Genomic DNA, 25,340 nt, shown 5'->3' with positions numbered 1-25,340 from the left:
GAAATATTCAGATATAGATGAATCGATTTGTTACTAAATACAACTTTAGTTCCTGTAGCTACAGTATAGTGTATAAGTATTATAGTATTCTATAACGCATAATTATTTATATATATTATGTATAACAACATTAGGTTTTTGAATATTCTACACAACGAGATGGATCTGTAGGATAATACTCCTGACACTTGGTCATTAGCCTTTTTAATGCTTGAATATATTTTCTTTGTGTTTCATCATTCATTACATGTGCAACGTTCTTTGAGAAAATCTTTTCTCTTCCGGTACGTGCATGAATACCGACCATAGTTACTCCAATAGGCCATGGAGAATTTCCAATTGCCATTTGTAGGTATGCATCACTTGCCTATAATAAATTATTTGTAATAAATGTGTTATACTAAAATTATTTAATTTATTAATAGCCGATATAGTTACCAGTATGTAATTCCGTTCAAGTAAGTGTTTTACAATATCGGTTAAACTATCCGTAATATCTTCTGGCAGAGATCTATTTTTTAATTTTCTAAGAAGAGGTTTCAAGTATTCTCTTGTTTGGGCATAAGTAGCACTAGCCATCTTTCCTCTAGTACTCATTTTTTCAGCAGTACTTCTGCTATTTAATTGATTGCCCCACATTTGTACTAAGAATTGTATAAATTGTGTAATGACATTTAAGTCAAAATCCCTGTCACCCTTGTTTAATTTTATAGACATCTTTTGTAAATCTTCATAGGTAACTCCTTCATCTGGTACATGTACATCTCCTTTTCCATCACGATCTTGAGGTTTAGAAGAAGCCAGTATTTCATTTAGATATGCTTGATCTACTTGTTCCATAGCTTCTTGAAAATCATTTCTAAAACCCTTTAATACAAAATAAATTATACGTATAAGAAATATGTAAATTTTATTGAAATATTTTATTGATTTCAAGTATTTTTGATACTTACCTTATTCACTTCAGGCTCAAGAATTTCACATTTTCTTAATCGTTTAAATGCTTCTATTTCTGATTCCCCAAATAGTAGTATAGGTTCACTTCTTTCACGTAACCTTCTAATTACTTCATGTCTAGGTAATGTTAAATGCTCAGAGCTACCATCAGTTACAGAGTCTTCTTGTTGTTGAGTCATATTAATTTTAACATCTTCATCATTATTTTCTTGTACTTCCTTCACTTCTTGATCCTTTGCTATTAGTTCACCTCTTCTAAAATATTTCCGGTTGTTTTGCTGCAATATTAACCTAGTTTGGTAAACGAAATAAAATAAAAGTTTCCAAAAAAGCTGTATATTGTTTGTAAAAATTTACCAAGACATTGCTCTCCTCCAACTGTTTTCTTTTCTTCATTATTTCTGCTTTTAAAATATCCATTTTTGAGCAATTTAAAGACAGAACAATGATTTATTCTCGAAGTTATTTACCTATACACAAATTGCGTAATATTTAGAAATTAATTTGTTATTATTATAAATTAATATTTGTACTATACTAAAGTTTACGTGTTTGATAGTTTTTATTCTTTCACAAAGAATTTTTTGAGATTATATACTAGATTCCAATAAATTTCTTCATTCACCTACAGATGTCATCCGACATGAATTCTGCGCACAATACAATACATGTATGTGTGATCATGTGGTATACATATGTAGTGATCCCGCGCAGCTGTAACGCATTTCATAAATGTTCGCGGGTAAAATGGCGCTATGGAATAAAGTGGTTTCAGGATTTGATAGAGAAGAAGAAACTGTAAATTTTGGGGTAAGAACAGTAGCAGAAAATAATGGTTCATTATATGAAACTTCTACTCTTGCAACAATACAATCGACTGGAAAGGTATTTAATATCAACTTTATTTTAATTGTAAAAAATTCCAATAAATTTAAATTTAACGGTTGCAACTACTTTTATAAACGTTTTCAAATAATTGTAAATGTTTTTTTGTTATTCTTTATTTATTATTTATTAATTTAACAATCTTAATTTTTTAGTTAATATGACATAAAGAATTTTTTAATATGTTTGTAATTTATTATTTTTGATAAAAAGCATAAATTTGAATAGTATTTAAGTTAGGTAGATGAATTGAATAAAATACTTTTCTTTATGTTTATAAGTTATCAAGAGAACCAAATATCTTAGCATCTGTGCAATATTCAAGAGTTTGTATAGCAATTGATAAGTCAATTACCATATTCGAGAATGAAACGTGTGAAAAAATACTATTAAGTGTCAGTTTTGAATTATTAATAACATGTTATTGTATTTCTCATAATGGTATATTTTTATTTGTTGCTTTATCAAATGGAACATTATATTGTCTTCATTTATTAAATAAAGGACAAGTAATCTTTACAAAGTAAGTCTAAATATATACATATATATATAATATTATATAGCTACATTTTGAAATTACGTCGTTTATAAAATTATTCACTTTCCACATATAGAAATATAACAAAAATTGAAGATAAAATAATAGCAATGTTTTTACAAAACAAATCTGATGAATATATTGATATATATCTTGTCACAAAAAATGGAGCTATTTATAGGTAAATATATAACTAATTATGAAATTTTATTATTATGAAATTTATATTATAATTTAGATTCATATTTCAGAGTATTACAATTTAATCCTAAACTTATTCAGTTGACTCTTATAAATGAGATTAGTATTAATGATCCACTAAAAGAGATAACAAAAGAAATTAAATGTGAACAGTTATTTAATGGATTTTCCTCTGATGAGGTAAGTTATGTTTCTACTTCAATGCTTAAATGTGTAAAAATATATTTTAACTATAAAAATATATTTTTAAAAATATATTTAACTTGGTCTGTATTTTTTATGATTTTTAAATGTTATGAATTATGTAGGTAGTATATGCTACTGCAAATATGACAACTAGAGAAGTATCAATAGCTATGTTATGTTCAAATATGTTATTTATGTGGCCCAGTGAACAGCATATTAATTTTAATACATTTCATTATAATTATATTAAAGTCAAATTTTTAAAAAACTACATGTAAGTATTTACAAAATTTTAATAAAATGGATCATTTGATTACTTTATTTATGTATTTATAACAGTTCCTAACAAAATATACTGAATTTGATCATTTTAGTGCAATGTTATGTTTACGTACAGATTATACTTTAAGTATAATATGCCCTCAAACTCTACTTGGTATACAAGTATATTCTAAGCCTATATCAGATTTTGCAATTATTGAAAATAATGATAATGGTATATGCCAAATACTTGTGTTAACATCTGATAATGATTGTACTACGTATATGTTACATGTGCTTTCTTATCCAGGTATAAAAAATTAATTTTATGTGTATAATTTGTATGCATAACTTTTTGTTTGTAATTAAATTCTTTGTTCTATTCAGATTTCCAAGAAAAGTTTAAAATAAATGTACCACCTATAACATATCTTATTGAAATTATGGATCCTTATGATGAAATAATTTTATACTTGGAAGGAATTAATAATTTTACCAATAATGAATATATAGATACAGTTAGAGTAAAAGCTGTATCAGAAAGTCTTCCTGAATATCAGTTACAACGTTTAGTGAGAAAAAAACAATTTGATGCAGCTGAAGCTTTTGCATATAAATTTAATTTATCTACAGATCCCATTTATTGTGCAAAAGCTGCAGCGCTTCTATCACAACTTGGACCTTGGGCAAAAAACACTTCTAGTCCTTTTCAATTAGACATGCTTTTTAATATATTTGATAAAATAAAAGATGTGCAATATGTGGTAGAATGTTGTAGCAAAGCACTTATACCTGAATATAAACAAATGAGGAAAATTAATTTGTATGCACGTACAAGAATAATAGAAAGTACTGCTGTAAGCATCTTTTAAGTGATAATAGTTGCATTAATTTTTCTGTGTTTCATGTTAAGTATATTTATATTATTGATTTTAGGAAGATAATAAATATTTAAATCTTCTTTCTTCGATTAATGATATACTACATAAGTTAGAAACTTTTCATATGATTTGGGGCTATAAAAAAAATGTAGAATGTTATGATGAAGATATTATGAATGAATGGATTAAATTTTCACGGGCAAATTTGATAGAAGAACACAAAACACATTTGAGTTTGGTAAAGTATGGTAAATAATTAAAATAAACTAGCACAAATAAACTGATTAAATTTTTTTATTATAGGGAGAAATGGAAGCAGCTACTTTGATTTGGACAAGACATCTTCCAGATATAATAAAACATGTATCCATAGAATTTGTAAAAGATGTATTTGCAATTCTTCCTGAGAAGATATCCTTAGTTTCCCTTTGGACATGGTTATCACACTTTATTCCCAGTTTATTGTCATTTGTTCCTAATGCAATGTGTGAAATTATGCTCTGGGGTATTAAAAAAGTTAAATCATTTGAACAGTTTTATCATTCAGAATGGCCCCAGATTGGAATTGATTTTACAGAAAAGTTTATAAAATTATTAAAATTTGAAGAAAGTCATCATTCGTTATATTTTCAGCAAGAGTGTTTGAACAAAGATTCCAATTTAAAACAATTGGTTTTTTTAATACAAGCTATGTCTGATATTCAAAAATTGAAAGTTGATTATAGGTAATGTTATAATTTTTTAAGCTTAAATAATTTAAAAAAGATAAGTTTATCAAAATATAAAAATTATAGATTAGCAATATCTCTCAATTCGTATATTGGAGATCCTATGGAAGTCTCATATATATTACTGGATAAGATACATATAAATATAATTCAAGAATTTGTAAATACATTTCTAAAACAATACATGTTGAATAATTCTTTGCAAAATGATTATGTACTTTCTTCGTATATACAGGTATGTTTAGATTAGAATTGATCAGATTTTATTAAATATTGATGAAAATTATACCTGTATAGAAAACTTTAAGGAATTCTAAAAGTTGGTGGTCAGGTGAAGAAGCTCCATGGGAGAAAAAAGTTATTCTTATTATTGATTTAATTCAAGATATAGAGGTATACATATATATATATATATATAAAATTAGAGATATTTATATGTTAAGTAGAAATATAATATAGTTTTGCACATACTTATTTATAATTACAGACTAAATTACAACGAACATTAGAGGTACTGAAAAAAGCTACAGTTCCATGGTCTTCAACTATTGTAACTTTAGCAGAAACAAGCTATAATTCTGATCATATTTTAATATCCCAAATCAAAATGGAACATAATTGTGTTCCAATTAAACTTATCTTAAAGAAATATGGATATGAACGCATTGGCATAAATAATGTCAGTAAGCTCCACTAATTATTTACAAAAAAATTTTTCAATTTAAATGGTTTAAATGGTTAAATGGTTATTTTAACATTTTTCAGAAATTAATACACTGTATAATAAAAGAAAATCATGAAAGCATGATATCAGATATTGAACAAATAACTAAAAATGATTTATTATCAAGGAAAAAAGCATTTTCATCCTGTGTAAATTACTACCTAGTTAGGGGGTAAGATATTTCAAACATAGAACATAAAATAATTCTTCAAAATCAACTAGTAACAAAAATGAACTTACAGGAATTTTGAAAATGTAACCAAGACATTAAGTTCCTTAGAAAATGACGTTTTAGTATATTGTTGTGTACAAATTGTTAATTACGTTAGAGCTGGTTTAACGCTAAAGGTACATTGAAATACTATAATTTTGATTAAAAAGATACTTTATATTTTTTAAATGCAGGCATACTATTTAACTTTATATTTATTATATAGATCATGCCTGAGTCTCTTATACATCACATTGAGATGTTGGGTTGGGTAAAATTACAGTTAAAAAAGCTTTCAGAAACGTGTAAAATCCAGTCACATCATTGCAATAACGTTATTGATAGTATAAATGAAATAAAATCAATGTATTTTTTAAAGAAAGATTTTCAAATTAATGTTACAGTTGAAGAGTATCAAGATAAAAAAAAGCAAATATTAGAAAACTATGTTAGAGGATTGTGCGGTAGTATGAAATAATCTTTCTCTATATTTTATACTTTTTACAATTACAACAATTAAGTATTTATAATTACAATTTTTTAATAATATTTCAGTGGACATAGAGAAAGATGAAAACTTATTTATCTCTTATAAAAAAGTTATGAAGGTTGCTGACTTACTTAAATTACAAAGAATTGATGCAATATCTACGTTATTAGAGCAGACAAAAAGTATAAACATATTAAATTATTTTATTAGGTAAATAAATTTTATTTATATGAAAAATTCAAACACATAATATTAAGTCTTGTTGAAGTAATTATTCCTATTTAGATACAAAGAAGGACAATTAAATATAATGACACATGAATGTCAATATATACATAAAATATGTTTATTTATTATGCAAGATATTACAAGAGATGCAGACGTTGCAGTTACAGTTCAAAGCTTAAGTTCTGCTGCATTATGTGTATGTTCAGATGGTATGTGTATTATTTAAATATTAATAATTTTAATGTATATTTTAATAACATTGATGTATATTTTTAGATGAATTACAATCTATGTTGCTATTGTATACATGGGCAAATTTATATCAAATGTGCTCTAATAAAAATCTTAGATATGGTTCAAATTCAGTGGACATAAAGCATGAAGAATTATCGAGATCACAATGGAAGTTGTATACGATATATAAAGATTTAGCTATCGCAACAGATGAATTTTTACTACCACTATTTAAAAATGCCATCTCTATACAGAGAAATTATATGGCTAAATTAAAACATGGTAAAATAAAATTCATTAATGATCCTAATTTTATGTACGAATATATATAATGGAAACTTTGTACTTTATTTACAATATAGATATAGAACACGTATCAAGTGATGCAACTGATGAATATTATGATCAGGTAATTAATGTTAATATATTTTCTGGAGAGATATTAATGTATAAAATAAATAACATAATTTTTTAGCCAAATGCAGAAGAAGCTTTGAAGAACTTGCTCAACAAAATAAAGAAATTAAGAGTGGAACATAACGATTATTGCTTATTGCAGATTATTAAAACATTATATTTCGATTTTTGCATTATACAAAATATAAGTGATACTTTATTAATAGAAATTAAATCAGTATATTTTCATCTTTCAATGATATTATTAAAAAAAATAATATGTAGTCGGTCATTTGATCTTCAGCTTAGTTTATCTTGCTTGTTTATGTTGTCTGATTCAGAAGCATGTAAATGGATATCTTCTGCTTGTAAATCGTAAGTACTTTAATATAAATGTATAAGAGATACAATAATAATATAAAAGTATCTTTTTTTCAGATTTCAACCAGATTACGCTCGCCATTCAAGAATAACAATACTTGGATATGAATATTTTCATTTGACAGGAAATCAAATATGTCTGCAGACATTTAAAAATAATAAAATATTGCATTATTGGACGCAAAAGTTGTCTAAATATTTAATCTCATATAAAGGTCTAAATCAGTTCATTACTTTAATTCATTTTTCACTGTATTTGATTCTCTTCTTTTACATGAGCATATGTATACACATGTGTATGAGCTTAAAAAATATACTTATAAAAAATATTTGCAGAACTTTTAACAAGTGATGCTACAATTAAGAGAGAAATATTACAACGTATTATGAACTATAATGATGACATGGTTCCTTTGTTTCAAGAGTTCTGCTTTGATTTTGGATTTGATATTCAAGATTGTTTATTACTTTATTTACAAACAGTAGTAAAAACATGGAACCCAAAATTAAATATAAATAATTACAATGGAAAAAAAGGTAAAAAGGCTATAAAGAAATTAAACTTTAATACATTTACTTTTAATAGATTTATGATTGTGGTTTTAGAATTGCATATTAATGAGAATGAAGTAAATGAATTAAGAAAAAAATGCAATACAATTGCTACTTATATCACGGATAAAGTTGCCTTAAAGAACAGTGTTACAAGTGTTTTATCGCAAGTATGAAAGTACTAATGTTACAAATCTAATTGTACTGTATGGCATCATATGCACCAATGTTATAATTCTAGTATATATATAATATATTATAAATAAATATAATATAATAATATAATCTGATATTCAAGACTGTAAATTTACTGTTTCAGATAAATTTTTATTATTATGAAGTATTTATAATTCTTATGGATCTTATAGAGGATAAAAATATAGAACATAGAAATTATTTTTGTTTCTTACAAAATTATACTCGCACTGGGTAAGAATATGGGTAGACTGTAGTACTACTAGGTATACTATATATGTATGTATGTGTTTTTTATAGTTTAGCTACACAAATAGAATGTGAAGAGTGGATGCATCTCAACCCAGGATATACTTCTTTACCCCCTATTGCAGAATGGCGATTACCTTTTCTGCCTAAAGTTGAATTATGGAAACTTATAAGTAAAATTCTTTCATTGCATATTATTTACTATGTTTTAATAAATAGTTAAATTGTATAAAATGCTAAAACATTATACACAATTATTTTAATATTTTATTATTAATTTATTTTTAGCTCCTGAATTAAATTTAAAGACTTATGAGAAATGGTTAGATATTGCTCCTGTTCTTAAATTACAACCTCATATTGTATGTACTTTAGCCATAAAAGGAGAAGTAACGTGTGCTTGGAAGAATAAACACAGAATGGATAAATGGTCTCTTTGTTCAAAAAATAGTAGTTTGCTAGATGATATAAAAAGATGTATAGAAAGAATGACTGGTCCAGATGCATTGTATTATGGTACAGCAGCATTATATTATGTTGTCAATCATACACCACCAGGTATTTTATATATTACATTATGCCAAAAATCATATCTTACTGAAAAAATGTCTTGATAAATCAAAATAAAATAATCGCATTATTAGGAGCTGATCAAGTAGCAGCAGTTGAAGAGTGTTATAAATATGCTCAGCTGTCAGCGCAGAAATCTACAATGTTTGAAGAAGGAATGCTAGAAGTATATTTTTTATGTACTTTATAAAAATATATTTTTTATTTTGCTTTATATAATTTTATTAATATATTACTTTAATGATCAAATCGTGGTTGCCTCTATTTCAGAAAATAAAATTCAAATATTTACGTTTTACATCGGAACATGTTTTACGTGTACATGGCTTAGACAACAAAAATTATTTGTCATTAATCGGAAACCCGAATAAATTAGTTCGTGAATTATATGCAGATGAAAGTATACCTCAAAGATATCAATGTGTTACTAATCATAGACCTGATATAAATACTGCTGTTAATTCTCTCAGTCAGTTATTCTCTATCAATGTGGTTAAACTACGGATAGAATTATTACAGGAGTGGTTACAACCAGATACTAAATATATAAAATTCAATCAAAGTATAACAGAAACATTTTCAGTAACAACAAATTCCGAATCTACTCTAAATTGTGATGATAATTTATTGAGGTATATCACTATATTTAAAACATTCTCTTTTTACATGTAATATGTAAAATATTTAGATATCAATAATACATTTCCAGAGCATGCTACATTTTAGAACATGGAGACCTCGAATTGTCAATCAATTTTCTTATTAATATAAGTTTTGGCGAAAAAAATGAAAACTATAGTCCTGAAACACGCTATAGAGCTCTTCGTGTATTACAAACTATAGTCGATACTGTTAAATTGGAAGATTTAACTAAACGCGATAACCAAACAATCAGGTAATTGTTTTCTAATTTTTTTATATTTTTAATTTAAAAAATTTTGTTTTATCTCAAGTAATATTTTTAAATATTTATATTTCAGAAATTATATGAGATCTTTGAAATATATAAGTAAATTAGAATTATTAGGAATAGGTTACAGTATAAATACATTTGAAACATGTCCTAAATATGAACTTGTACAAATTTTATGGAAAACACAAAATTATTCATCGCAAGCACTTGTTATTATTGCACAGCTTTGCATAGATTTTGAAATATATGAATATTCTCTCTGGGATAAAAATTTAACTAAATTAGCTAAATTATTAATGGTAAATAACACGTATTAAACTATTTTTAGAATACGTAAAAATAATATTTTATATATTCCTGTTATGTTTGCAGATTAATGAATTAAAAAAAATTTTACTACAAATACGAAATATAAGTATTATTGTAAATTCTAATGGATATCTATTGGCATGGGAAGTAACAATTTCAGAACCTTTCAGAAAAATGGATATAAATCCAACCTCTGAACAAGTTGAAAAATGCATTGAAGCTTTACAACTTTTATATTCATGTCCAGTCGTACATGGCTTAAATTTCACTAACATCATAAAGTATTGTTTTCAGTGCCAACAAGATCATTTAGCAGTTGCACTTTTACCATTTTTAAATGATGATGATACAATATTTGTTTTGGAAGTAAATATCTTATATTTCATTTTATTGAGAATTCAATGCTGTTTATCTTATTAATTTATGTATTACCATTCTTTTCTAGAAAATTAAATATGCATCTAGTATTACTAAGGTATTAAAAGAATTAAATAACTTATATTCAAATGGAGTACTTTGTGTAGCTTACGTAAGTGTATTGTATTTTGCTTTAATTTGATACAAAATTTATATACTTTAAAATATAATTTCAAAGAGTACATTTCTTTTTCAGTGTAATAAAATTATAGAAGGTACACTAGCAAAAATGAACATTCAGTAAAATACAAGAACTGTATTTTATATAGAACTATTTTAATAAATAATTTCTTTGTGAATTTAGTTCTTGTATTATTAAAAATTTATTTGTTCTGTATACATAAAATCTATTACACATAAACCTTTTACATACCTATCAATTATGTACATATTAATTATATATATATGTACTTTTACTATTCATACAATTATTCTTCATTGTCCCACTTATCTTTATAATTTTCAACTAATAAAGATTTATTTTGAATTAATTTTACTTTAATACTATCTGTTTCGGGATTTACATTAACTCCTTGTAATGTACATCGATTTATTATCAAAAAGTTTGGATTTGTAGGACTTTGTCTCTGAATAATATCTATTTCATCTCCAACATGCACCTATATAGTTAAGATGTAAAATGTATTTCTATTTTAATATAATAATATTTTTAGATATTTTAAATGTATTTTATTATTTAAGATCATACCATCATTCCTTTTTTAAAGCATTTTTTTCCATTTACACGTAAGTTACTGTTGTAAAAATCTTTATCCAGTTTACTAAAAAGAAAAAGAAATATTTTTAGAGAAATAGATCAAATAAATAAATTTTTTATTTCGATTAAGATTATTCATAATAACAAGTAGTTTTATATCAAAACTGTGCATATCAAAATTTTATATATATGTACAATCTGGAATGTTCAACATTTCTTTATAATACATCATTTATTTAAATAATATTTTAACAACAATGACATTAACTTACTTGCGTGATATTCCAAACCCAGCTTTAGCAATAGCATCCAATCGAAGAGAAGGTACTGTAATTACAATTACCTTTGATTTATCTGTATTTAAATAGTCATCAACATCAATATCAAACTCTTCATCTTCATCAGATTCTTCATCTTCATCAGATTCTTCATCTTTACTCTTAGTCTATGTATATATAAATTTATACTTTAAAATTTGGTCACTACAGTGCTTTATATCTTCAATCATCAAAATTATTAAATACTTAGCAAATATAAGGGTGCTAAAATTATCTTACTTTTCTTGAAATGTTTCCTTTACTCTTGAATCTTACAAATAACATGGAATTCAAATTTTGTTGTGGGTATGAACAATTCAGAAATAAATTACATCGTTTAGTATTTAAATTCGATACACTTTTTAATGCATACGATATTTGTATATTTGTGCATGCTGTCCTTCGCATAATATTACAAATTGTCCTGTGTAACATTGTTTAAAATTACATATACACTTTAAAAACTGAAGGTTATGTTTGCAGCGACATATGTAATAGATATTAAAAGATTAATTAAACATGTTTGAAAAGTCATAGTTATTTATATATATTTGTTTTTTATGTATATATTATCTTTAAAAACTTGTTAAAAAAATAATCTATTAATTTCCATGATAAAATAGAACGACACTTCCTACCAAAAATGTGTTGTAATACGATATTGGTATAAAAAAAAAGTTTTCATTTAATTATTTAATTTTTGCTTTAGCTTATTCTATCCTTATTTAATATATTTGAAATCCATTAAAGATTTTTAGCTAATTTGTGTAAAAAGCTAGCTACTTTTCGCATTTTAAATTCTACTGAAATAATTAAAATAAAAATATGAGTTAGACATACATATACATATAATTCAATTTATTCATATAATTAGTCTATTCATTGTATTACATTTGTAAAAGATTCTTTAACTTCTATGATAATTTTTGCTTCAAATGTTTTAATATAATCATGTGATATTTTAAAAAGTTAAACTATAAAATAAGGATCTTGACTAAAAATTAAGTATTTCTCATTGTGTGTGTACTTTATTTTAAGTTCTTTTTGAAATACATATAAATAAAAATAAATGCTTCCCTGTGGTATGTAGAACATGCATTTATATAATTACACTTTGATTATTATTCAATATTCAACTGTAATTTGAATTTTTCATAAGAAAATAGGATAGGTAAAATTAATTTTTCAATTTTTATCTTTGTATTCACTTTTGTACTAACAGCAGAAGAGTTCATTTATGAAAATACAATGACTATCACTATTTTATTAATAAAAATTTAACTGTTATGTAATGTAATAACATAATTTATGTAAAAATTTTTTAGTATTATTAATTATGAGTGGAATATAAATAAAATATTATTTGTATTCATATAATGTTCTCTTGTGCTGTTTTATTAGTACAGAAATTAGCAATTTTACAGAAATTTTAAGAAAATAGATAAATGTTGTTTCTAAGTTACTGACGATTAAATTACTTAATACATGTACATACATTCGTATTCTAATGATTTCTTATCCTCCTTGTTTGGTTTATTCTGCTTTACTTAAATTGACAATATCTTAAATTAGATCAATACTTTCATGTCCTCCACTTTATCATTTCAGTTTGATTGTTTCCTTCTTTCAATAAAAAATGTTTATTAATTAGATGTAAATTGAATACAAATTTTAATAAAACACTTCTCATTTATAAATAAAATCAAATTCATGATGACTAGAATATTTTTACAGTTCATACATTCATTTTTTTCTATACTTATATGCAATAATACGTAATAAAGATTATAAGTGTTACATTAGAAGTAACATTCAACTTTGGTTTGTAGCATCCATTACTGTTACTTTCTTTTTTTTTAAAAAAGGGAAAAATCAATATCGACGTTTTATTAAATGCACAAGTTGTAAGTAGTGTAATTCATCTTACCAACCTGTATAGATTCATAGTTATGCTATTAACGCAAATATTTATCAACTTTGATCCTATTTGCTAAAAAAAAAATATCATATATACATATTAAAAAACATTTTACTTGCACATTTTATATTAGCTGCCTGAATTTAACTTTTTTCTCACTTAAGATAAAGCTATGATTAATTATTCTTATTATAGTAAATTGCAAATATATATTAATTTAAACGTAGTATATAAGAAAAATTTCAGGTGTAAGTAGTAAATTTTGGAGTAAAGATTAAAATTTTTATTTACATTGTAATACTGCAAATAGTTCCTCATATTAATCTTAAAAATTAAATATCATTTAAATACTATTTAAAAAATTGTGCTTTGTTTTATCCTTATTTTCAATTAATTTTTGTGTGATAAACTTTATCTTCAATAATAACTGTAAAATAAATGCACTACTTACAATAAATGCAAACTTTACATACAATTATTATATAACACGCTGCTGATATCTGATTATTTCGTATAATAAATGTATCATTTATGTACGTTATGTACATAACATAAAAAATTTCTAGGCTTAAATCTGTTTTAGAACAGTAATAATAATAATGTCATCTTCAATTGTGCTTTTTCAAACATAAAAAAACAATTGTTTTACACAGGAACTACAAATATGTTGTATGTTCTTAACTAAAACATAAATTTATAAAATATTGCAGCAAAAGATACCAAAAATAACTGTGTTATTCAAGATCATAGCACATATAACAAAGTATAAAAAGCTTACTGCAAACATTTTACGACACACTCTATACTTCAATCACATGATTAATTTATTTGATAATAGATTGTGTACATACTGAAATGTGTCAGAAAAAACAAACATAGCTATAGTATTTTTAAAATTTGATTGAAATTTAGAGCATGTTACCACTATGCTACAGTATGTACACTTAGCAAGCATTAATATGCCTCATTCTTAGTTCACCCCCACTTACACTAGGAATATTTTTCTTTTTAAATATGTTGACATATTTTTAATTCATTCGAAATGCACATTGAATAAAAGTACAACTAAGTATGATATTCAATATTTCTTTTATAAATTTGAAAGCATATGGCACGCATGTCCTATCTTTCTATATCCTAAGCTTTCTTCCAAATATAAAAAAATAGCAAGTTCATAAGTGATGGAATATTTGCTAATTATCATCACACTATTTTTTTATTGAGTCCTTTCATAGAGAGCATGTAATATTATCAAAATATGTTTTACTATTATAAAGTATAAATGAACTATGTTACAGTACAAAAAAAGTCCACAATAATAAATTAAATATAAGTATGGATGTGTTTTAATTTTATATATAAAAGCAGAAAAACAATAGTTGTTCTATGATGTATTCATTATTGTAAAATCTGTTACTAACCTTTTAAATGCAAAGATTGATCTAAATGAATTTTATAAAAATAATAATGGAAGATTAAAAATATCATGGTTACTGTTTAAAATAAATTGTGCTATGTTCTCTGTATTATAGGCATACTTTGCACCATATGTTTGTTACTGGTATTACATTTTCTTATGTAATTCAATATATATTTTGATTATTCTTTCCACAATACACTCCGCAGTTTTATGAAAAATAATTTAGAGCCTTTCATTAATCAGATTGCACCAGTGCAACAATCTGTAAAATTGTATCTGCCACATGCAACAACAGAAATACAATTTCAGACGTAAAAATTTTTAAAGTGTTTTTGTAATAAATTCTCTTTAGAGTATGATTACTCAGTATATAGTCAAAATAAAATAAATATCAATATACACATAATACATTACGACGTGTTTTGTATTATGTAGTTACGAGAAGAATGTTCAAATTCTAGACAATAAAGTGTGCCATATAAAGCTATCAGATTTGCAAAAAAACGTACATGAATATTTGTTGGCAGTATTTTATGCATAACGTGTTATTTTTCTGTTAGAGTACAAAGAAATATTACAACCACAATATTTATCAAAAATGTTAAGATAAATACAAAATATTTCTTATTATGAGATTCTTCAATTCCTTTACACCTCTTTTAATGTTTTCTAATATGAGATTTAAAAAATACATACATATATTGTCTAGAACTGACATAAAAAATGTTTGTGTCATTGATTTGATTTTTTCTTCGTTGCTATGGCACTGTCTGTTTAAATAATTCTATAATGCTATTTTACATTTTATAAAAATTGTTAGTATATTGATTGTTATATCTATCATATGTGTATACTAAATGAATGTTTTTACTATCATAGGTATAAAAATTTAGAAATCTGGCAGCTTTATGACCAAAATTTTAAGATCCAACATTCTAAATTGTTGCAATACATATTAGTCTCGTTTCAACGTGAATTAAATCATTATGTTATAAAATAGAAAATTGTTGTTTTATGAAAAAAATAATAGCAAACAATAAGATATAGTACGTTAGTACATGACTAGTGCATTGATGTATGAAATTATTAATGTCTGAAACCACTACCTGGGATACATGCAAATTTGGAATTATTTTTATGTATTTAAACATTAAGTACTGGTTAAAAATTATAGTAATGTCATACTTTTTTATTTAGTTTCTAGTCTTACGTTAGTTTTACAGCTTGTTTTTAAAAAACGCAAGCTGCAAATTGTACTCCATTTATGATGCATTAAACTATAGCTGCCAGAGGAATTTATTAAAATGCATGGTTTGCTACCTTCCTTTTTTCAAAACATTCATATTTTGTCCGTTTGTTTCTGAGAAAATTAATTTCAGTCTGTCAGTTTATACGTGATTTTACCTATATTGAATCTTGATTATTTATTGTTTATAGCATAATGCATCTTCTCTGTCTGCGTTTTTGGGGTTCAGGTCTTAAAACAGCACGTACTGCTTCATCAAACACTTGTTTTAGACCACGTTGTGTGAGTGCAGAACATTCCATATATTTCACTGCACGAATCTATAGATTATGTTCGAAATTATTTACCAGTTAGGAAATTATTGTAGTTATTTTCTTGTATCTGACTTTGTTATACAGTTATAAATGTTTATACCTTATTTGCCAATTTTTGTCCTTGTTCACGTTTTATAGCGCTGAGACCTTGTTCAGCTAAGGCAGTAAGTGTCTCACGATCATCTCGTAAATCTATTTTAGTTCCAACAAGTATCATTGGGGCATCTGGGCAGTGATGTTTTATCTCTGGATACCATTTGCTGGTAACATTTTCAAAAGATGAAGGGCTTGTTACTGAGAAACAAATTAGAAAAACATCAGTCTGTGGATATGAAAGTGGACGGAGTCTGTCATAATCTTCTTGACCTGCTGTATCCCAAAGCCCTAGACTAACAGGTATTCCATCCACAACCATAGGTGCTGAATAATTGTCAAACCTATAAAAAATGATAAAACTTATGTTTAAAAAATTTTAAATTAAATATTAAATGAAATATTTTACAAGTTCTGAAAAGATTTTAGAATTTAAAAAATTATAATACAATTCAAATTTGTCCAAATAATAATCTAAATAATAATAATAATCCAAAATTGTCTTATTAATATTACTATCTCATTTCACAGCTTCATGAAAAAAGTGGATGACAAAAATTCATATGAATATTAAATTTAAAAGCGCAAATATATTTTCTAAATATCTTTTAACACTTTGACGGCCAAGCCAGAATCACATATTTCGCTCATTGTTTTAACACAGTACACAGTTAGATGCACCAATGACCACCATGGTGTCACAGGAGACCATGGTCTGGTCATATATGACCAACGTGGCCATCAAAGTGTTAATCACACACAGCTTATATATGTTACTCATATTATATTATAATCAAAAATGTTTTAGTATGTACAAAGATTATACTTACACTGTAGGAACATATTCTCCTGGAAAACTATCAGTTGTATATGATATTAACATACATGTTTTTCCTACTGTTCCATCCCCTACTACCACACATTTGATTGGTCTGCCTGAACTCATCTTTCCTGTATTGTAGTAATAAATAAATACTATTATTTTCATATTGTACTTTAAGTTAGAAACTATATAAATTATTATACTTCTATATTTATATATTTCACAATAGAAAGCATACATAAAAATTGTTTTTAATAACAAAAGTTAATAACTGAAATAACATTAAATGTTTTATTTAACAGCAGTATATTAAACTATTCAAATAGACCATAACATGGGAAAAGTAATTATCTTTACTTAACACTATATTCATTATGTTCTTATAATTGGTAAAAATTTATAAAACACATTGAAACAAAAAGAAATATTATTCAAAATAAATATTATAACAAATTAGTATTATTAAAACACGTTCAGTGGCTACAAAACGTATCTGCACATTATTCTTTTTCTTACAGCATTTACTAATCAATTAGGTCTAAGTATATTAACATGTTGATTGCCACAGTGGTCATTGGTGACTCACGTTTTACTAAATTTTTTAGAATTTTTTAGAACTTTTTTAGATTCTTACAAAAATTATCAACACTGTAAACAATTTAGATCATATTTTGCAAAAATTCAATGTTATGGTATAGAACTATATTCCAATTTACGCGACATACAAGACAAAATGTGTAAAATGCGCGTGACAGTCAACGTGTTAAACTTCTTATCATTTAATAGTACTTTCATATAATTGTAAAAATTTAATAATATTTAATTTAATACTATGAAGATGAAACGTAGAACCTAATAAATAAATGTATCATTGGAAAATAAGGATATATACAAATACTTTTTATAATCACTGTAAGTCTAATTCAGAGAAATAAGAAGTATGTATGCACGTTTCGAACTTGAAGGTTAGTCACAAAGGTAAGCAGCTCTTCAATTGAAGGGCTTGCCCTTCAATTTCGGTTTATTTGTTCATTACGCAATTGGTAAACAAGAATAATCGGTATATCGTTTAATCACTCACCAAATATGAACAAACGTTAGAATAGAAATAAAACCACTGTATTAACGCGGTTCCGATTACAAATATATTGGATGTTCTTCAAAAAATTATAAAACCGGGTACCATGACGGTATTGCGGTTTTTGGGACTAAAACGGACGTAGCCTTCGCTTGGTGACAGATGTTCGACAATCCTCTTCCTTCCCCTTCTACCCAAAATAATTATTCAGAAATGATGAATAGCGACATCTGTTGAATTCAAATATTTTTGCCATGTCTTAACATTGCAATATGATGTGATAGATTCGATGCTTAGTACAGTAATATTTTCGGTATTAACGAATTAGGCGATGAAATTTAGCAATTGCAAAGAAAGTAATGGACACATAAACGTTATTATTGTCGAACAAGTCACAGGAATAATTACAATAATTTAGATTTGAATTTTGAAAATAATATCGTGATAAATATCGTATTTAGATATAATGTACAATCCTTTTTATAAATGTTGTATAATACTTTACAAGATTGTGAGGCAATTAAACGAAATTTTTGTGTTTATTGATCAGAAAAGTTACTAAAAAATTGTCATATGTGGATCAGCATTTAACATCTAATTTGATTGGTTACTGAAAACAACATGGAAAAACATGTGATAAATTGTAATGTTTAACATTACATATAAAATAAATATATTTAATACAATTGTAAAGATTTGAAAAGTTGATTATCTTAGAAAAATGATAGACTTAATTTTATCAAGAAACAATGTCTTTATATGGAGTGCAGAAGGTAATACAACCCTGCTATTACTTTTAAAATTAAAGATGTAAATATAAATGATAATTTTATTTTTTAACACAATATATTAATTTTAACTTTTATCTTGTTTCTAGACTGGTTGAAGCTTAGAAAGGATTATCGAATAATTGGAGAACTTATAGGTTGTCTTCCAAAGAAACCTAGGCAAGATATATTTTTGGGTCTTCCATTACTCTTACAACCAGAAGAAGTATCTCTTTTGCTTGAAAAGAATATTGCACGTCTTGTACGATATTCATGTCTTCAAAAACCACCGTCCAATTCTCTAAAACAAGCTTTTGAAGAATATAGAAATACATTATATGTAGAACAAGAAAAATGTTTAAAGAAAGAAAGACAAAAACAGGTTACTAAGGGAATACTTTTTACAAATATGTTAATATCCTACTAAAAAGTTATAATTTGGTAGAAATAATATATATTCTTATAGATAATTGGTATGATGGACAAAATTATAGAAGGAAAAAAGCGAAAAATGCTTGGGATAGATACAAGGAAGAAAAAAGTAATGAAATCATTAGATCCAAAAGTACAAGCAGCATTTAATAATATTGAAATAAATAGACAAGATTTATTAAAGGAAGAAATGGAAAAATTACCCAAATTAGACAAAACTGAAGCTTTGATTCAAACCCATACAGGTAAGGAGAAAAATGATATTGACCAGAAGAAAAAGCATGAAATTAAACAATACTACACTTATATCTAAAATATTTATTTCTATTTCTTAGGTATTTTATGGAAATATGTTTTCAGCATACCCATGGACAGATGAAAATGATATAGAAATAATAGAATGGAAGTATCCTTCAAATGAGAAACAACAACTTCGATATAAGACATATAAAGATTTATGGGAAAGAGGATATTATGTAACAAATGGAGAAAAATTTGGAGGAGATTTTTTAGCTTATCCTGGTAAGCTAAGATATATTGTTTATATATTGTTAATAGAGATAGATAAATATTTAAATTATTTATATTTTTGTTATAGGAGATCCCATTATGTTTCACTCTCAATTCATAATTTTATGTAAAGATAAAAAAGAGGAAATTCCAATAACTGAACTTTCAGCACAGTGCCGGATTGCTTGCCATGTTCGAAAAACACAAGTATACGCTTTCTTTTCTGAAAACCAAATCATAAAGTACCAATCATTCCAATGGGCAGAAAGTGCTACATTTGAAAATGTTTAACAATACTTGAATAATATTATATGATTAAACTTATAAAACATTAAAAAACAATCTTGGTTTTTTCTTCATTTATATTTTTGATTTATAATCAGAATATAATCAGAAAAAATTGTATTTAAAGAGCATCAATTAATACAAATCTATTATCTTGTGGATCAGGAATAACATTAAAATGTTTTTTATATATCACAGTGTTTTCTCTGTTAGCATAGTGTGCTCTAGCCCAAGCACGGTCCAGATTTGGATTAATCTTCTCACAGGTGATAAATACTTTTCCCTTTTCTAAAGCATATAATGTACCATCTCTACCCAAACCAACCTGTAAAACAAATAATTAATACATCTTTATTTAGCAAATAACATATATTTGGCATATGAGTACAATTCTCTTTTATATTTACATATAGTCCTGGATGAAATCGAGGTTTAAGTTGTGTAGCTAATATTGTAGATTTTTCTACATAATGTCCATCTTGTACTCGCCATCCTCTATGTTTAGGCCTTGGATGACCAGGACTGATACGTGTACTACCAGTACTTTTTTTTGATGCATGCCTTACACATACTATTAATATAAAAATGAAAAACAGTACCACATAGAAATAGCACCCACTTTATATAAATAAATTTATGAAGAAATATAATATTAAAGATTGAAAATATAATATGTTTATTTTCTACAAACCTATATTGGTAGAAGCGGCATTTATGAGAGATTTGGAGTTTTTTAAAGTGTAAGCATACAATTGTGTTAAGAGTGTCATACCTGAAAGTAATTATCTAACATTAAATAACACACTAGTACTTTCTTTATTTAAATAGGTTATTTAAGTATAAACTTTTCGACTTTAACGAGATTGTCAATGAGTATTACATAATATTGTTAACATTTAAAATGAAATATATAAATATTACTCAAAATAAAAGATAAATTATTTTTACTTTAAATATTTCACAAATTTTTTATGTATACTAAACTTTATTTCCTCTTGTATTAATTGAAAATTATTACCAACTTTTGCAAGTTATTCCTGTAGAAACAAAATTCGAAATTTCGTAACACGATCAATAAAAACAATGTTTAACAATGACATTTTTATTATATATGTATCTCATATCATTAATTATAAATTGTAACTTATAATTAATATCTTAATGGCTTAAATACACATATACATTTCAATTTATAATTTCAATATTTGATGAAAGATTCCATATTAGTTAAGTGTAAGATAAGTAAATACTTACTTTGCAAGTATTTACAAACTATATCAAGTAAATATATAACTATATAATTATAACATACATATGTATATTAAGAATACGTTGGTAAGTGCTTCTGGAAAACAATGGAAGACACGTTTTGTCCAATTTGAACCAATGAAATATTGTTTTAGGGGAATTTAACCAATAGAATATAACGTTAAGTTTGTCCGTAAAAGGAAGTAACTGGGATAGGCGTCGCTGATCATCATCATCATCAATCATAAGCAACGATCACACGCGGATCGCATTGTGGTAATAGTTTAGTCGGCAATTGAAATTTCGAGATTATCGTTTACCTATAATATCAAAGAAAAGTGATAAAAATATTGTAAAATGTCGACAGTAGCCAGTCCTCTAGTTGTTGGCGGTATTCGACAATCTGGAGCTCCTGTAAGAACTCAAAATGGTATGTCGCTAACACATTTTATTTCAGAATTTGGTTATACTTCAATTTATTTGATATTTGTTCAAATGTGGATATTTCTGTCAATTATTCTTAGAAAGATTTTTTTCAATTCTAAAAGACATGAATATGTTAGTTATATTTATATATATTTATACTTATAATAATATATATATATTATATGTGTATGTAATGATAAAATAATGTTGTAAATAAAAAATTTCAAAAATAAAAGGTGTACATTTTGTTGAATATACATAAAATTGGTATATTAAGTATAATTATTTTATTCCTTTTTGTTTTTTATTTTATAGTCATGGCAGCATGTGCAATCGCTAATATAGTGAAGAGTTCTTTGGGTCCTGTTGGCTTGGATAAAATGCTTGTAGATGACATTGGAGTATGTAAATGTTTTTACAAAATACATTCTTGTATGCTTGTATAAAGATTATATTATTTTTTGAATTTGTACTTTACATACTTGTATTATTATAGGATGTTACAGTTACTAATGATGGAGCAACTATTTTACGTTTGTTAGAAGTTGAACATCCAGCTGCAAGAGTTTTGGTAGAATTAGCTCAACTACAAGATGAAGAAGTTGGTGATGGAACCACATCAGTAGTAAGCTTATTTATTTAACTTTTTGTTTTTAAAATAATGTAAATAAATTATTTTCACATAAGAAATAATTTACCTTTCTATTTAAACAGGTAATAGTTGCAGCTGAACTATTAAAAAATGCTGATGAGCTTGTAAAACAAAAGATTCATCCAACATCTGTAATTAGTGGTTACAGGCTTGCTTGCAAGTAAGTCTCACATTATTGAAAAAGATTTATACAATTATTATTAACTTATTAATTAAGACAGTAAAGATAATTTATATGTGTGTTCCAATCATTTATATTTTAGGGAAGCCTGTAAATATATTCAAGAACATTTAACTGTTAGTGTAGATGAGCTTGGAAGAGATTGTTTAGTTAATGTAGCAAAAACTTCTATGTCCAGTAAAATCATTGGAGCGTATCCTTTTTATTTCATTATATAAATTAAATTTCATAATTATCATATTATTATATTTACAGCAACTGAATGTTGTAACACCATGATTATTTCCTTAATAAATTAATAGTGATGCTGATTTCTTTGGAAACATGGTTGTTGATGCTTCAAATGCAGTAAAAGTTAGTGATGGAAAAGGAGGATTTATATACCCTGTGAAAGCAGTTAATGTTTTAAAGGCTCATGGGAAAAGTGTTAGAGAGTCTGTAATAGTGCAGGGTTATGCACTGAATTGCACTGTAGCTTCTCAAGCAATGACTAAAAGAATAGTTAATGCAAAAATTGCATGTTTAGATTTCTCTTTGCAAAAGACGAAAATGAAATTAGGAGTTGAGGTACTGATCACAGATCCTGAAAAGTTAGAAGCAGTGCGGCAACGTGAAGCAGATATTACAAAAGAGCGTATTCAAAAGATTCTTGCAGCGGGTACAAATGTCATTCTTGTATCTGGAGGAATTGATGACCTTTGTTTAAAAGTATATTTAAATTATATACAGATTATCGTATGTTTTTATTTGAAAGATGGCAAATTCATATAATTTTTGTATTTGTTTAGTACTTTATAGAAGCTAAAGCAATGGCAGTTCGTAGATGCAAAAAAGCAGATTTGAAAAGGATTGCAAAAGCTACAGGTGCTCAGTTTCTTACTTCTTTAACTAATATGGAAGGAGAAGAAAGTTTTGACTCTAATTTCCTTGGAGAAGCTGCTGAAGTAGTACAAGAAATGGTTTGCGACGATGAGCTTATTCTTATTAAAGGGTTTGTTTTTAAGTTTGTTATTTAACCCCTTGCCATACCATTTAACTTGGAAACATCCGGGCTCGAACGTTGTGCCCGAATGGTCGGGAAAGGAGCCGAAGCGGCGGAGACAGTGTCGGAACTTGAAACATGATATCGTGTGACTGAGTGCGAGATAGCCGCGCCGGTGTTTAGAAAAAAGACATCATTCGAGACATTCATACTTGGCTCGAGATTAAGACCACGAGCCTGACTCGTGATATTTAGGTTTGGCTCAAAATTCTCATCACGACTCATATTCATAAAAGTATGGCAGGGGATTAAAAAAAAGAATGACTTTGAAGCTAAATTATTTTTATATTATTTATAATAGGCCAAAAGCAAGAACAGCAAGTTCTTTGATATTACGAGGACCAAATGACTACTACTGTGATGAAATGGAACGATCTGTGCACGATGCATTATGCGCAGTAAAACGAGTTTTAGAAAGTAAAAGTGTGGTTGCGGGAGGAGGCTGTGTTGAAGCAGCACTTTCAATTTATTTGGAAAATTTTGCTACTTCACTCGTAAGTTTACTTTCTTGTAATATTACGGATTATTAAATCATTCTTGGGCTGAAACATTTATATTTTATAGAGTTCTCGAGAACAATTAGCTATTGCTGAATTTGCAAGATCATTACTGATTATACCGAAAACATTAGCAGTTAATGCGGCACAGGATGCTACAGATCTTGTTGCAAAATTACGTGCTTATCACAATTCCAGTCAAACAAAAGCAGATCTTGCTGATCTAAAATGGTAATATTTTAAAATAAATATTACATGATAACATTTATTTCACATACTTTAATGATAACGTAAAACAATATTAATTTTCTTTTATAGGGTTGGTCTAGATTTGCTTGAAGGTACCATTAAAGATAACAAAAAAGCTGGGGTATTAGAACCAGCAATTTCGAAAATAAAATCTTTGAAATTTGCCACGGAAGCAGCGATAACTATCCTTAGAATCGATGATATGATTAAACTAGATCCAGAACGTACGAAGGATAAATCATACCGCGAAGCAATGGAATCTGGTGAATTGGAAGAATAGAATTAAAATGGGTTTACACATCCTTTACCCATGATTTGTTATACCAGAAAGATTAAATTATTCTTCACTTCAAATACTATTTCATAATTTAAGTAATAAGGATTACAATTTAACATTAACGCTCATGAATGAATTTGCTGGTAATAAATAAAATAAAGCTTTCACATATAAAAATATTGTGTATATATTTCACGCTTTAAATAATAATACGAGAACATACTAAAGTATTGGAAACATAACAAATTTTATAGTTCGTGTAAAATTTATCATATCAGTGTGAAATATGTTTAATATTTAAAAAATGGCGGGATTTTGAAGGTATATATAATATGCTGTTC

The 25,340-nt window shown here is 26.2% G+C and overlaps 7 protein-coding genes across 12 annotated transcripts; 3 read left to right on the top strand and 4 right to left on the bottom strand.

Annotated features, from left to right (window-relative positions):
- Positions 1-26: 26 nt before the first annotated feature.
- Positions 27-1,554, bottom strand: Prp18 (pre-mRNA processing factor 18). Of its 2 annotated transcripts, none has more exons than XM_069117437.1 (4): positions 1,315-1,554; positions 954-1,212; positions 439-867; positions 27-367 (listed from the first exon to the last, which is right to left on the bottom strand). In XM_069117437.1, the coding sequence occupies exons 2-4, from the start codon at positions 1,134-1,136 to the stop codon at positions 131-133; spliced, it is 849 nt and encodes a 282-aa protein (XP_068973538.1). In that variant the 5' UTR covers positions 1,137-1,212; positions 1,315-1,554; the 3' UTR covers positions 27-130. The 2 variants fall into 2 exon arrangements, with proteins under 2 accessions (XP_068973538.1, XP_068973537.1); XM_069117436.1 differs by having other exon boundaries at positions 954-1,235; positions 1,315-1,545.
- Positions 1,555-1,588: 34 nt separating this feature from the next.
- On the top strand, positions 1,589-10,885 carry rod (kinetochore component rough deal). Of its 2 annotated transcripts, none has more exons than XM_069117406.1 (33): positions 1,589-1,842; positions 2,124-2,365; positions 2,457-2,561; positions 2,632-2,761; positions 2,890-3,041; positions 3,142-3,338; positions 3,416-3,885; positions 3,965-4,147; positions 4,213-4,634; positions 4,704-4,872; positions 4,935-5,030; positions 5,125-5,316; positions 5,403-5,533; positions 5,604-5,709; positions 5,799-6,039; positions 6,128-6,272; positions 6,348-6,499; positions 6,567-6,806; positions 6,887-6,933; positions 7,000-7,295; positions 7,359-7,516; positions 7,638-7,838; positions 7,908-8,023; positions 8,173-8,282; positions 8,349-8,470; positions 8,586-8,855; positions 8,942-9,033; positions 9,138-9,499; positions 9,577-9,762; positions 9,848-10,079; positions 10,153-10,455; positions 10,535-10,618; positions 10,703-10,885. In XM_069117406.1, the coding sequence occupies exons 1-33, from the start codon at positions 1,690-1,692 to the stop codon at positions 10,748-10,750; spliced, it is 6,153 nt and encodes a 2,050-aa protein (XP_068973507.1). In that variant the 5' UTR covers positions 1,589-1,689; the 3' UTR covers positions 10,751-10,885. The 2 variants fall into 2 exon arrangements, with proteins under 2 accessions (XP_068973507.1, XP_068973508.1); XM_069117407.1 differs by having other exon boundaries at positions 1,704-1,842; positions 2,347-2,365.
- Positions 10,806-12,181, bottom strand: LOC138182002 (mitochondrial transcription rescue factor 1). The gene is made up of 4 exons (XM_069117449.1): positions 11,782-12,181; positions 11,497-11,669; positions 11,216-11,288; positions 10,806-11,126 (listed from the first exon to the last, which is right to left on the bottom strand). Exons 1-4 carry the CDS (start codon positions 11,974-11,976, stop codon positions 10,935-10,937), a joined length of 633 nt encoding a protein of 210 aa, XP_068973550.1. The 5' UTR covers positions 11,977-12,181; the 3' UTR covers positions 10,806-10,934.
- Positions 12,182-15,208: 3,027 nt separating this feature from the next.
- Mtl (Rac family small GTPase Mtl) lies at positions 15,209-18,590 on the bottom strand. The gene is made up of 4 exons (XM_069117450.1): positions 18,437-18,590; positions 17,363-17,483; positions 16,540-16,876; positions 15,209-16,445 (listed from the first exon to the last, which is right to left on the bottom strand). Exons 2-4 carry the CDS (start codon positions 17,476-17,478, stop codon positions 16,311-16,313), a joined length of 588 nt encoding a protein of 195 aa, XP_068973551.1. The 5' UTR covers positions 17,479-17,483; positions 18,437-18,590; the 3' UTR covers positions 15,209-16,310.
- Positions 18,591-18,718: 128 nt separating this feature from the next.
- Positions 18,719-20,484, top strand: Tsen34 (tRNA splicing endonuclease subunit 34). Its single transcript, XM_069117444.1, has 6 exons — positions 18,719-18,901; positions 18,984-19,206; positions 19,311-19,582; positions 19,667-19,877; positions 19,993-20,154; positions 20,231-20,484. The coding sequence occupies exons 2-6, from the start codon at positions 19,155-19,157 to the stop codon at positions 20,431-20,433; spliced, it is 900 nt and encodes a 299-aa protein (XP_068973545.1). The 5' UTR covers positions 18,719-18,901; positions 18,984-19,154; the 3' UTR covers positions 20,434-20,484.
- On the bottom strand, positions 20,416-21,777 carry mRpL27 (mitochondrial ribosomal protein L27). Of its 4 annotated transcripts, none has more exons than XM_069117456.1 (4): positions 21,682-21,777; positions 21,119-21,199; positions 20,835-20,998; positions 20,416-20,752 (listed from the first exon to the last, which is right to left on the bottom strand). In XM_069117456.1, the coding sequence occupies exons 2-4, from the start codon at positions 21,195-21,197 to the stop codon at positions 20,549-20,551; spliced, it is 447 nt and encodes a 148-aa protein (XP_068973557.1). In that variant the 5' UTR covers positions 21,198-21,199; positions 21,682-21,777; the 3' UTR covers positions 20,416-20,548. The 4 variants fall into 4 exon arrangements, with proteins under 4 accessions (XP_068973557.1, XP_068973560.1, XP_068973558.1 ...); XM_069117459.1 differs by lacking the exon at positions 21,682-21,777 and adding an exon at positions 21,450-21,570; XM_069117457.1 differs by lacking the exon at positions 21,682-21,777 and adding an exon at positions 21,412-21,453.
- A 136-nt stretch (positions 21,778-21,913) lies between these two features.
- Positions 21,914-25,176, top strand: CCT1 (chaperonin containing TCP1 subunit 1). The gene is made up of 10 exons (XM_069117428.1): positions 21,914-22,105; positions 22,417-22,502; positions 22,598-22,726; positions 22,816-22,913; positions 23,017-23,127; positions 23,237-23,642; positions 23,723-23,925; positions 24,278-24,470; positions 24,541-24,704; positions 24,792-25,176. The coding sequence occupies exons 1-10, from the start codon at positions 22,033-22,035 to the stop codon at positions 25,000-25,002; spliced, it is 1,674 nt and encodes a 557-aa protein (XP_068973529.1). The 5' UTR covers positions 21,914-22,032; the 3' UTR covers positions 25,003-25,176.
- The last annotated feature ends 164 nt before the right edge of the window (positions 25,177-25,340 follow it).

This window comes from Bombus flavifrons, chromosome 7 (genome assembly GCF_040668555.2).
Source record: "Bombus flavifrons isolate JBK064 chromosome 7, iyBomFlav1_principal, whole genome shotgun sequence".
Classification (NCBI taxonomy): Eukaryota; Metazoa; Arthropoda; class Insecta; order Hymenoptera; family Apidae; genus Bombus; species Bombus flavifrons.
Note: the sequence above shows the minus strand (reverse complement) of the source record. Positions and strands in the feature narration are given on the sequence as shown.